Here is a 12,643-nt window from a genome sequence, read left to right as displayed (position 1 = left end):
TGGGGGTCATTGTTATCAAAGGATTGAATGAATAAGGGGAACAATATTACTGGAAACTGGTGAGGGCTGGGGACTTTGGAGAAGGGCCATTTGTCAAAAGCTGTGACTTTAGGTAAAGGAACTTAAGAGTCTGTCAAAACTGTAGTAAGGCAGACAGAGAGTCTCACATTTGCCCTACCCAACTGGGAGCTAGAGGGTAAGAAGTCCATGTATATGAGCACTCATGGACATGAGCATCCCAGATGGACATAAGACCAAAAAAAAAAGGCAGAGAATGGATCTTTCGGGCATACATACTAACCAGCACTGAAAAGTACTTTAGTATTAGTAGAAAGTAAAAAAAATAAAAGCAAGAATTAAAATCCGTTCTTCATTCAAGAAATATTTACATGACACAGAAATGTTAAAAATAACATTGTGTTATAAATTATTGTGATTATGGAAACAAGCATGGCATTATTAGTATTAAATAAAAAATACTAACTGGTATAAATACTGATATTTGACTAAAAAAACACTCTACAAAGAAGTTTATGAATAACAACAGAGCATCAAAATACATGATAGATATTAAAAACACAAAAGAAATGGATGAATCCACAAAAAGTAGGAAATATTTTAAGATAGCTTTCTTCAGAAATGGAGAAGGAAATGACAGCCCACTCCAGTATTCTTGCCTAGAGAATCCTGTGCGCAGAGGAGCCTGGTGGGCTGCTGTCCTAGGGTCGCACAGAGTCGGACACGACCGAAGCGACTTAGCATGCATGCATGCATCTTAGGAAATAAAGAGCCAATAAATAAATAAGAAAAAATCGAGGAAAGTTAAACATAAGGAAATTTATTCATATAATTCATGACATCCACAAATTAAAGGCAAAAGTGCATGTGAGTTTCTCAGTAGATTCATAATACATCTGATGTAATTGCTGTTGTTGCTGTTTAGTCACTAAGTCATGTCCAACACTTTGCAACCCCATGGATGGTAGTCTGCCAGGCTCCTCTGTCCATGGAATTTCCCAGGCAAGGTGGATTCTTTACCACTGAGCCACCTGGGAAGTCCTTGATATAATTAAACATTCTTATTTCTAAAAAAGAAAAAACTCTGCAAACTTGGAATAGAATAAAACACTTGACTTTGATACAGGGTATATTCCAGAAACCTAAGTATCATAAATGGTGAAACATTAGAAGCTTTCCCAATAAAATTAGAAACAAGGTAATTAAATAGTTAATTCCACTAGAGGACTGTAAGTAAAGAAAAAAGTATGGGAGACCCCTGAAGTTAATGATCACTCAAGAAAGCAGGTTTACTTAACTACAAAGTGAAGTAGGCTTGCTTAGCAACCAAACATGCAAAGAAAGCATGAGACATGCCCCCAAACAATTAAACAATGATGACACGAGACCCACATCCTGCCCAGTGAGTTCAGTAAGTTAATGGTTCCTAAGACATGCTCCTCTGCATGTACTAATGGAAAATGTGACATTATACTAAAATATGAGATGATTTACCATTTTTAGTATATACCATCCTTCTGCTGATTTGAGTAGTGCCATGATAGTCCTAGTTTGACCATGAAGGGACAAGAAAACCCCCCCATCTGATGAAAAGGAGCTGATGACAGCAATGTGATGTCTAGTCAAGAATGAGAAAGAAGGTGGTCTTTCCCCTCTCTACTTTTCCTTTGATTATAAAACTGTAGCCTCTCAACGGAGGCACCCTTTTGCTCACCAGCTTGTAAGCCTCACAAGCAACCTATTCTAATAAGTCACTTCTTATCTATCACTTTGTTATTGTGGTTTAGTTGTTTAGTGTCTGACTCTTTTGCGACTCCATGGCCTTTAGCCCACCAGGCTCCCGATTTTCCAGGCAAGGATACTGGAGTGTGTTGCTATTTTCTTCTCCAGGGGATCTTCCTGACTCAGGGATCAAACTGTCTCCAGCACTGCAGGCGGATTCTTCCTGGGAAGCCCCATCTATCACTTTGCCTCTCACCAAATTCCTTCTGCACTGAGACATAAAGAACTGGAGCTCCTCAGAGCTCCCCCTTCAGATGCATTTTAACAGTTTTAGGAGTAAATAATTGGAAATGTAAAAGACTGATCTAGTCAAATTAGTTTTAAAAATTCATACCCTGAGGCTCTTTCTTTAAAACAGAATGCAATGATAGAAATATAAAGAAGATAGCATTAAAAAAACTAAAGCAAATAATCAATCTTAGGAAGCAAAAGTGGGACAGAAGTGCGGAGTACTGAAGTGGGCTGCAACCAGAGGCCTCCTGGGCGCTAGGTTTTTTGAAAGCAGGCAGAGGTAGATGTCAGTTCAAGTCCTGGCCAGTCTTCAGAGACTTATGAATTTCAAGGTACACAAGACTGTCCAGATGTTGTCCATGAGTACACACTAAAACTGACATTTACACTGCAAAAATGAGTGTTTTCCTTTTAGTCATGTGCCATTGTGTTCTATCAAAACCCATTTCATAAAAGACTATACTCCATATATTTCTCTGGGTACTTCCCACTTATATTAGTAGATAATTAAACAAGCTTAAAAATATGTATGCATATACATATAATCTTAGGATTTAAAAATTGTACTTACTTTTTTACCAGATCAAACATGGTTTTCTCTACATTTACCAGCCATTGTTCTATACCACTTCTTATACGGATTTTCCTATAATTTTTTCAAAAATAATTATTATGAAAAATTCTCTTTATTATTTTTATTCATGTTTCATTCCTTTGGTCAGTCTGTAAAACTGTCTTAAAACTACACCTATAATATTCATGGGCCAAAGGACTATAATTCTATACTGTCTTTGGTATTTCTAGATCTTAAATTAGAAAATAGATCACCTAGTTTTAGGAAATTTTGACATCAAAACAATAAATCTGAAAAATTAAAAGGAGCCAGTAAAATATGAATTTGCAAAATAGATAAATATTACAAAACATTTTTGGCTTCCTTAATGAATCTTCCAAATAGCAAGCCAAGGTCAGGGCCAGGTTAGAGGATTTGTAAATGGGAAGGTTTGGGCATAGTAATTTTTAATCAACTCACTTTAGGAACCTCATGCCAAAGGCTAGGGAGCTCTTACAAGGGGTGGCAAATTGCACTAGTGTAATGGAAGAACTTCATTTACTATAATTGCCAGGAAACCATTCATGACAAAACCAGAAGTCAGAGGAAACAGCAGTGGGAGTAGCATCAGCAACCCTAAGGAAATAGCAAATTTCCTTCCTACCTATATTCATATAATGAAACTTTGTGTTGGCTTATAGGATATATTAATATATATAGATATGGAAAGGTAAAACTCTACATAAGTAAATTATCTTTGAAGAAATAGTTTGATTAGCAAATGTCTATGAAATGTCAGAAACTTCCAAGCAAAGGTTTTAAATAATGAAGATTTACAGAGTCTAAATGCTTAGTTTATGACATAGATATCATACTTTGGCAGCACAAGAGTTTCTCCTTCAGCAGATATGAACATTATCACAGCATGAGGGCCAATTTCTTGTTTCCATATCAATAAGTGTCTTATATTTTCAAAACATTTCACAAGATGAGGCTGTGGGCCAGAAACAAATGTCAATAACATTATAAAATTCTGACCTGGTTGGATAATAACATTGCTGAACAGAGAATAATGAATGATATTACCTGTACACACTCAGGATTTCTGCTATCAGATAGAATATCAAGGAGTTCAGCATTGCTAAGAAAGTAAAATCTTGGGAATATCATTCTTTTAGTTTCAAGATAGTCCTGTACAGATTCAAAAGAAATACAATTCAGAGTATATGATTAATCATGATATTAATTACATTATCATTGTGCCTACATTTACATACAAAAGGCACATTATTAAAGTTTCAGTATACATAGTAGTATCAGTCAAAATAACATACTGTGCTCAACAAAAGTTATACTTAAATTACTAACCAAAAAATAAGAACCATAACTAAAGCAATTTAAAACAAAAACCAAAAATCCAAGTCTTACACACATGTACACACACATATTATTGATCATTAATAAAGCACTGTATTTTAGTATTATCATCATTGCTTTCCAGTGTTCCCAACTTTCTGCTCTTAATTCCCTATCCTTCTGGAGAATAAGTTATCATTTCAGCAGGCCACTTCACATTCTACTATACAGAGAATTCCTGTATTTCCACCCCTACCCACAATTTATCTGTGTTCACACCAATCTTAAACTCTTCTTTTCAGAGGAAGAGATACTACTCACTTATGTGGGTGAATTATCCTTGTTTTATTTACTACTCTCCTATATCTTCAATTTCTTGGTTGCAACAGACTTCTTAAATTCTCTCGTTAAGTATATACATTATATACATACACACATGCATGGGCAGAGAGCTTTCTGTAGGTTGTAACTACCATATGTGGGTATTCTGGAGGGGTGATCATAACCACTAAGACTTATGTTCAACAAGCAAAAGGGATGAATGCCTGGAAAAAAAATCTTGGTTTATGAAGTAAAGTGAGTATGTCCACCACAAATCTCAAATATTAAAACCAGTTTTTAAAGATATGCATGGCTAGCTGACATTTTAATGTACTGGAAATATAAAAATATATGAACCAATATACAAATATATTAATTTATACAATCATCAAAATATTCATTTTCAACTTCTACTGATTTTATCAACTTAACAATAGTTGTGGTGCTAATATAGATAACATTAATTATTAACTACTTTCTTTCTGCCAGCTCTTGTGTTTTAAATTCATTATCTCATTTAACACAAAACTCCTCAAGGTAAGAGTTATTCCCAGTTTAAAGTTAAGAAAAACTAAGCTCTCAAAAATTTGATACTTTGCCTAATGTCATCTAGATTGATTCAACCATTTTTTTGTTGTTTTTAATAGCATTTTCATAAACTTATACATGGTGAGAGTTTGAAATATTGTTGGCTGCTAGAGTAAAGAAGAAAATCTACATTGGAATTAGTTTCTGTAGTACATTACATTTTGCAGATTAAATGATTCTCCACTTTACAATTGCTATAGTTTTACCTCAAGATTTTTCTTTATATATTCAAGATGTATATTGCAATTTTGCAGAATTTCAAGGACTCCTGCAGAGGTAGCTATTTGCAAAGCATCCAGTTTGTTGTATATTTTTGACATTATTTCTTTCCACATGGAAATGACTTGAGAGAAGAGTTTTGCTTCTCCCGGGAGCTGCCTTTAGAGAGAAAATTTGAGATAATTTTGTTTTTGAAGGGGCTATAATTAAAATCCATAACCTAGATGCATTTGCCACTGAATATTGTTCAATTTAGGGCTTTCCTGGTGGTTCCGATGGTAAAGAATCCATCTGTGGAAGACCTAGGTTCGATCCCTGGGTTGAGAAGATCCCCTGGAGGAGGGTGTGGCAACCCACTCCAGTATTCTTACCTGGAGAATCCCCATGGGCAGTGGAGCCTGTTGGGCTACAGTTGATGGGGTCACAAACACTTGGACATGACTGAGCGACTAAGCACAGCACAGCACAGCATTGTTCAATTTATAAAATGTACTGAGATTATATTTTTGCTGACCAATCACTAACTAAAGATTTTTTTGAATGTCTATTATGTACAAGTGATGTACTTGGTAGGGAATACTAGGATAAATTAGACATACATTCATCATTTAATAAGATAATATTAACACTGAGTCAGAGAGATAAGACAGATATATAGCAGGTTCTATATAAAATAAGTTGAAGCAATCTGTGTCCTACAAAATGTAATAAAACAAAGGGCTACTGAAATCCTAGAAAGGAAATGCAATTTGGGGAGAGGTTTTGGGGAAGAAGCTATTTGATCCGAGCGTTAAAGGAGAAGAGAACTGCAGAGAGGGCACTAGACTTAGGAGCAGGAATATAAAGGCACATATAAGAAAATCTGAGTTCTATTAATAATTATTTAATCTTAGAAGATTAGGAAATGTAAAGCAGGTTCAACATAAGTATAGAAATTTTCCTTTACAGATTATCAGTATTTTCTCTCCTTGGAAAAAGGAAGCAAATGCCACACATGGCATGGTAATCTAGTGATATATTGAGTTTTGTTGCTATTGCTGTTGGAGTTTAATGAAGGAAGTGTTTTCAGAAGTTGTGTGATCTAGTTCTTTCACTTTTTCTGCTCACGCAATTTCCCTCTCGCATCCTACCCTAGCTCCAATCTGAATGGCTTGGAGGTTGAGGTGGAGAATAAATTGAAGGGAAAGCCTTAAATTTTTTTTAAATTGGAAAATAGTTGATTTACAATGTTGTGTTAGTTTCAAGTATACACCAAAGTGATTTACCTATACATATACATATATCCATTCTTTTTTAGATTCTTATCCCATACAAGTTATTACCGAATATTGAGTTATCTGTGCTACACAGTAGATCCTGAAAAGTTATGTATTTTATATATATAGTAGTGTGTCAATTTAATCCCAGCCTCCTAATTTATCCTTCCCCTGCTTTTTTGCTTGTGGTAACCATGTTTGTTTTCCTCATTTGTGACTCAATTTTTGTTTTGTAAATAACTTCATTTCAGCCATTATTTTAGATTCTACACATTAAGGGATATCATATGATACTTGTCTTTCTCCATCTGACTTAATTCACTTACTATGATAATCTCAAGGTCCATCCATGTTGCTGCAAATGGCTTATTTTGTTCTTTTTATGGCTGAGTAATACTCCATTGTATATACGTACCACACCTTATCCATTCTTCTGTTGATGGACATTTAGGTTGTTACCATGCTACTGTAAATAGCTCAGCAATTAAAACTTGGGTGCATGTACCTTTTCAAATTATGGTTTAATGGGATTGATAGATCCCACTGGTAGTTCTATTTTTAGATTTTTAAGTACCCTCTATACTTTTCTCCATGGTGGTTGTACCAATTACATTCCCACCAACAGTGTAGGAAGGTTTCCTTTTCTCCACACCCTCTCCAGCATTTATTGTTTGTAGATTTTTTTCATGATGACCATTCTGACTGATGGGAAGTGATACCTCATTGTGGTTTTGATTTGCATTTCTCTAATAATTAGGAATGGGCTTCCCTCATGGCTCAGTGGTAAAGAATCTGCCTGCTAATGCAGGATACACAGGTTCAATCCCTGGTTTGGGATGATCCCCTGGAGAAGGATAGGGCAACCCACACCAAAAGAGTCAGGCATGACTTAGTCACTACATAAAAACAAAAATTTCTATAGCTCAGCAAAAATCTTAGCAGGGAGAGACTTCAATCTCACCTACAGTTTAGCATCTTCCCAATGTCTCTGGGAGGTTCTAGTACAACTCGCATTTAGTTGGGAGTGAGGGTAAATGGCACTACATACTATACTCTCAAAAATTCCCCTTAAAGAATTCTTTTCTCTATAGAAGGCTTCAGCATCCCTTAATTAAAAGCCCCATTTCTAACCTCACAGCAAATCCTGAAAAGAAAAACTTGGTGATAATGTGAATTCCTTAACCTGGAGTTGTATCTCGCCATCATTTAAGAAATCTTTAGTAGAAAATAGAATTAAAGTTTGAATTTATGACACTAAGTTGTAGTCATAAAGAACATATCCCTAAAGGTATGTGGTTTCACCTTTGAGAACTATCAGAATACCCATAGATTAATGAAAGACTAAAACATTCAAATGACAAGAAACATACATGTATAACAAAAATGTGTATTGTTCCCTACAAAGCAATACTTACATCTAGACCGTTCCTTTTGTAAAACTCTAATAGCTCTCCTTTGCCAGTAAAATAAAGTTCAAAATAGTTAACCTGATATTCAAGGTATTCTTGTAATCTGTTCTAATATGCCTTACAAATACCTTCCCCAGGTCTTCCTACTTTATTTCAGAACGGCTTCTAGACTATCTTGTGTAATTTTCTGCCAGTAGTTTCAATTCTGTCTACAGAATACATGTCTCAAGTACTCTTGAGAGCTATCACTTAAAGACAAATTAATTCAAATGTTACAAATAAAAGAAATGGTAGAATTTCAGACAATTTTTCAGTTCAGTTCAGTCGCTCAGTCGTGTCCGACTGTTTGCGACCCCATGAATCGCAGCACGCCAGGCCTCCCTGTCCATCACCAACTCCTGGAGTTCACTCAGACTCACGTCCATCGAGTCAGTGATGCCATCCAGCCATCTCATCCTCTGTCGTCCCCTTCTCCTCCTGCCCCCAATCCCTCCCAGCATCAGAGTCTTTTCCAATGAGCCAACTCTTCACATGAGGTGGCCAAAGTACCGGAGTTTCAGCTTTAGCATCATTCCTTCCAAAGAAATCCCAGGGCTGATCTCCTTTAGAATGGACTGGTTGGATCTCCTTGCAGTCCAAGGGAATTGTTAGGACCTCTATTATTTCACATGGTTCAAAGCAAGTAACTATCATTAATGTGTGAATACTATTAAAAACATATTTATTGTTCACGTGAAAACCATACTAATATTCCAGAACTAAATAGACATCTAGCATTGTGGCTTAAGGATTATGACATTTGTCGCTTATTTCCCAGTACTTAATAGCTTTATATCAATAATTGAGAAATAAGGATTTTTTTTATAAAGATGATACTTTAAATCTTTTAAAAAAGGAAGATGGTTACATAATAATGATTTGGCAGATTATATTTCTATACCTATAGGTAGAATAGTTTTAGAGTGGTCACTGAGGAAATTATTTCTCTTTTTTTTTTTTAACTTTACAATATTGTACTGGTTTTGCCATACATCAACATGAATCTGCCATGGGTGTACACGTGTTCCCCATCCTGAACCCTCCTCCCACCTCCCTCCCCATACCATCTCTCTGGGTCATCCCAATGCACCAGCCCCAAGCATCCTGTATCCTGCATCAAACCTGGACTGGCGATTCGTTTCATATATGATATTATATATGTTTCAATGTCATTCTCCCAAATAATTCCACCCTTTCCCTCTCCCACAGAGTCCAAAAGACTGTTCTATACATCTGTGTCTCGTTTGCTGTCTCACATACAGGGTTATCATTACCATCTTTCTAAATTCCATGTATATGTGTTAGTATACTGTACTGGTGTTTTTCTTTCTGGCTTACTTCACTCTGTATAATAGGCTCCAGTTTCATCCACCTCATTAGAACTGATTCAAATGTATTCTTTTTAATGGCTGAGTAATACTCGATTGTGAGGAAATTATTTCTCAAAAATTACAGGAAATAAATTACTACATTTTTTTACCTGTACATGACATAGTTTAAGTTTTTTACCTTTGTATTTCTGCAGAATGAAAGATTGGTTCAAGATAAAGCCAATTTCTTTGGCAATTCATCCATTCCTCAAGAGTGTATGAGAAGAGAGCCAAGTTTTGATCCCATTCATCTACAAGATCCTACAATAAAAAAATGCACATACATACAAATCTAAATACATAAAATTACTTATGAGTAATGTGATAGAAACAAACCAAAGGTGACTATCAGTCACTGACATAAAAAAAGTAATTATAATAGAGGGTCACATTCAGTTCAGTTTAGTTCAGTCACTCAGTCATGTCTGACTCTTTTCGACCCCATGAACTGCAGCATGCCAGGCCTCCCTGTCTATCACCAACTCCTAGAGTTTACTCAACCTCATGTCCATTGAGTCAGTGATGCCATCCCACCATCTTATCCTCTGTCATCCCCTTCTCTTCCCACCTTCAATCTTTCCCAGCATCAGGGTCTTTTCAAATGAGTCAGTTCTTCACATCATGTGGCTAGAGGGTCACATAAATTAATGTAAATTGAATTATATTTAGTTTGGGGAGAGGTTAAAATGTCTTATTCATCCAATTGTCTTATTGTACAATATTCAGATATTTTTGGTAGGCATAGTCTTTCATTCCTTTCTTTAAACATTTTTGTACAAATGTGTATGTACATATAATATCTCTAACAGTTTATATAAATGTAACCATATTATGCACACTGTTTTGTAAATTGCTTTATGTTTTAACCTAATAGTGTCTTTTATAGAGGTTTTATGCCAATACTTTTAAGTATTCTTCATTATTTTAACTCCAGGAAATTCTATTGTGTGAATAAGACATCTTTTTCCAGCTAGTATAGTACTAAATAATAGAAAAATGGTTGAAAATCAATTAATAACACAATGTTGAAAAATCAGTAGACTGGTCTATCCCCTAACTGTGGCTTCTCAGAAGGAACCACTTGTAACTCATTTATATTTCTCTTCTGAGATTAACTTCTATATTTCTTTCTTTTAAAACGAATCTATATTTCAACAGCTTTATTAAGGTATAATGGAATACAATAAACCACATATATTTAAAGTGTACAACTTGATGTTCTCAGATATGCTTATACCTGTGAAACAATCACCAAAATCAAGATAATAAACATATTGATTACCTTGAAAGGGTTTCTTAAACCCTGTTGTAATACCTTCCTCCCAACTGACTTAATCCTATTCCTATGGAAACCAGTGATTCCCTATGGAAACCAGTGATTCCTATGGAAACCACTTTCTGAAACTATAGACTAGCTGGCATTTTCTAGAATATTATATAAATGGAATCATATAGTATCTATTGTTTTTTGTCTGACTTCTTTCACTCAGCATAGTTATTTTAGGATTCATTCATGTTGTTGTATATATCAAAAGTTCATTTCCTTTTATTGTAGAGTAGTAATTCCACTTCAGACGCTTACTCTTTGGAAGGAAAGTTATGACCAACCTAGATAGCATATTCAAAAGCAGAGACATTGCTTTGCCAACAAAGGTTCGTCTAGTCAAGGCTATGGTTTTTCCTGTGGTCATGTATGGATGTGAGAGTTGGACTGTGAAGAAGGCTGAGCACCAAAGAACGGATGCTTTTGAACTGTGGTGTTGGAGAAGACTCTTGAGAGTCCCTTGGACTGCAAAGAGATCCAACCAGTCCATTCTAAAGGAGATCAGCCCTGGGATTTCTTTGGAAGGAATGATGCTAAAGCTGAAACTCTGGTACTTTGGCCACCTCATGCGAAGAGTTGACTCATTGGAAAAGACTCTGATGCTGGGAGGGATTGGGGGCAGGAGGAGAAGGGGACGACAGAGGATGAGATGGCTGGATGGCATCACTGACTCGATGGACGTGAGTCTGAGTGAACTCCAGGAGTTGGTGATGGACAGGGAGGCCTGGCGTGCTGCGATTCATGGGGTCGTAAAGAGTCGGACACGACTGAGTGACTGATCTGATCTGATCTGATACATTTATTATTCACCAACTGTAAATCTGGTTATTTCTAGTTTTTCACTATTACAATTAAAGCTGCCAGTCTTTGTATGGAGTAAGTTTTCCTTTCTCTTGAATAAATACCTAGGGGTGGACTGTCTGGATCATGTGGTACATATATTTTTAACTTTTGAAGAAAATTTTAAATTTATTATAATATTTTACATTACACCAGTAATGTATGAGAGTTTCAGTTCTCCCATATCCTCATCGCCACTTGGGATGATCAGTCTTTTTAATTTTAGTCATTCTACAAGGTTTATAGTGGTGTTTCATTGGGATTTTAGCATTTGATGAAAAATAAAGTTAAGCATCTTTTTATGTGTTCATTTTCCATCCATATATCTTTAGTGAAGTGTCCATTTAAATATTTTTCCCATTTCTTTTTATTTTGAAAGTCCTTTATATCTTCCGAATATAAGCTTTTTATTAAACATATGCTTTGCAGATATTATCCCAGCCTGTAGTTTATATATTTTTTTCTTTAATGGTGTCTTTTGAAGAGAACAAATTTTAAGTTTTGATGAAATTCAACTGATAGTTTTTGCACTTACTGATCATTTTTTTAGTGTCATATTGAAGAAAACTTTCTAGCTTAAGGTCACAAAATGTTTCTCTGATGTAGTGTTCTCAAAATCTCATAGTTGTAAATTCTGCCTTTAGACCTATGATCCACTTTTGAGTTAAATCTTGTATATCCTCAAGATACGGCTTAAAGCATTTCTTTGTTTTGCATGTAACAGTCCAATGTGCTAGCACCATTTCTTTTCTTTTTTTTAAGCACCATTTCTGAAAAGACTATTGTTTCTTCTCAGAACTGTCTTTACTCCCTTGTTGAAAACTCATATATATGTGAACTTATTTCTGTACTCTATTCTGTTCCATTTATCTGTCTACCCTTTAACCAAGATAAAACTCTTGATTACTATAGCATTATAATGTCTTGAAATCAGGAAGTGTTACTCTTCCAACTTTGTTGGAAAAGAAGATTTTTCAAGATTGTTGAAGCTCTTCTAGTTCCTGTACATTTCCATAAGAACTTTAGAACCAGCTTACTAATTTCTACCAGTAGTTGGATAGCATGTTGACTTTTATTGTACTATATTTAGATCTTTCAGGAATATTGACATTTGAGTCTGTATGCATGAGCATAGTATATCTTCTGTTTATTCAGGTCTTTATTTTCTCTCTACTGGATTTTGTAGTTCTCACTGGATAGGTCTTACACATATATCTTCATACTTATTGCTAAGTATCTCATATTTTTTATTGATTTTTTTAAAATTTCAAACTCCAATTGTTCCATGCTAGTCTACAGAATGCAGTCGATTGTGTGTACTAATCATGTATTCTGAA

General features: G+C 35.2%; 1 protein-coding gene across 2 annotated transcripts in view; it reads right to left on the bottom strand.

The window, feature by feature from the left end:
• The window catches only part of DNAH14 (dynein axonemal heavy chain 14), a 394,303-nt gene that overhangs the window by 232,954 nt on the left and 148,706 nt on the right, over positions 1 to 12,643 (bottom strand). For both annotated transcript variants that reach the window (XM_061382365.1, XM_061382363.1), the window contains 5 exons: positions 9,282 to 9,403; positions 5,056 to 5,227; positions 3,671 to 3,775; positions 3,460 to 3,578; positions 2,603 to 2,677 (listed from right to left, as the gene is read on the bottom strand). In XM_061382365.1, the coding sequence (XP_061238349.1) occupies positions 2,603 to 2,677; positions 3,460 to 3,578; positions 3,671 to 3,775; positions 5,056 to 5,227; positions 9,282 to 9,403 (593 nt within the window). The remainder of the gene's footprint in view (positions 1 to 2,602; positions 2,678 to 3,459; positions 3,579 to 3,670; positions 3,776 to 5,055; positions 5,228 to 9,281; positions 9,404 to 12,643) is intronic.

Source organism: Bos javanicus, chromosome 16 (assembly GCF_032452875.1).
Source record: "Bos javanicus breed banteng chromosome 16, ARS-OSU_banteng_1.0, whole genome shotgun sequence".
NCBI classification, from domain to species: domain Eukaryota; kingdom Metazoa; phylum Chordata; class Mammalia; order Artiodactyla; family Bovidae; genus Bos; species Bos javanicus.
This window is presented reverse-complemented; position numbering and strand designations above follow the sequence as displayed.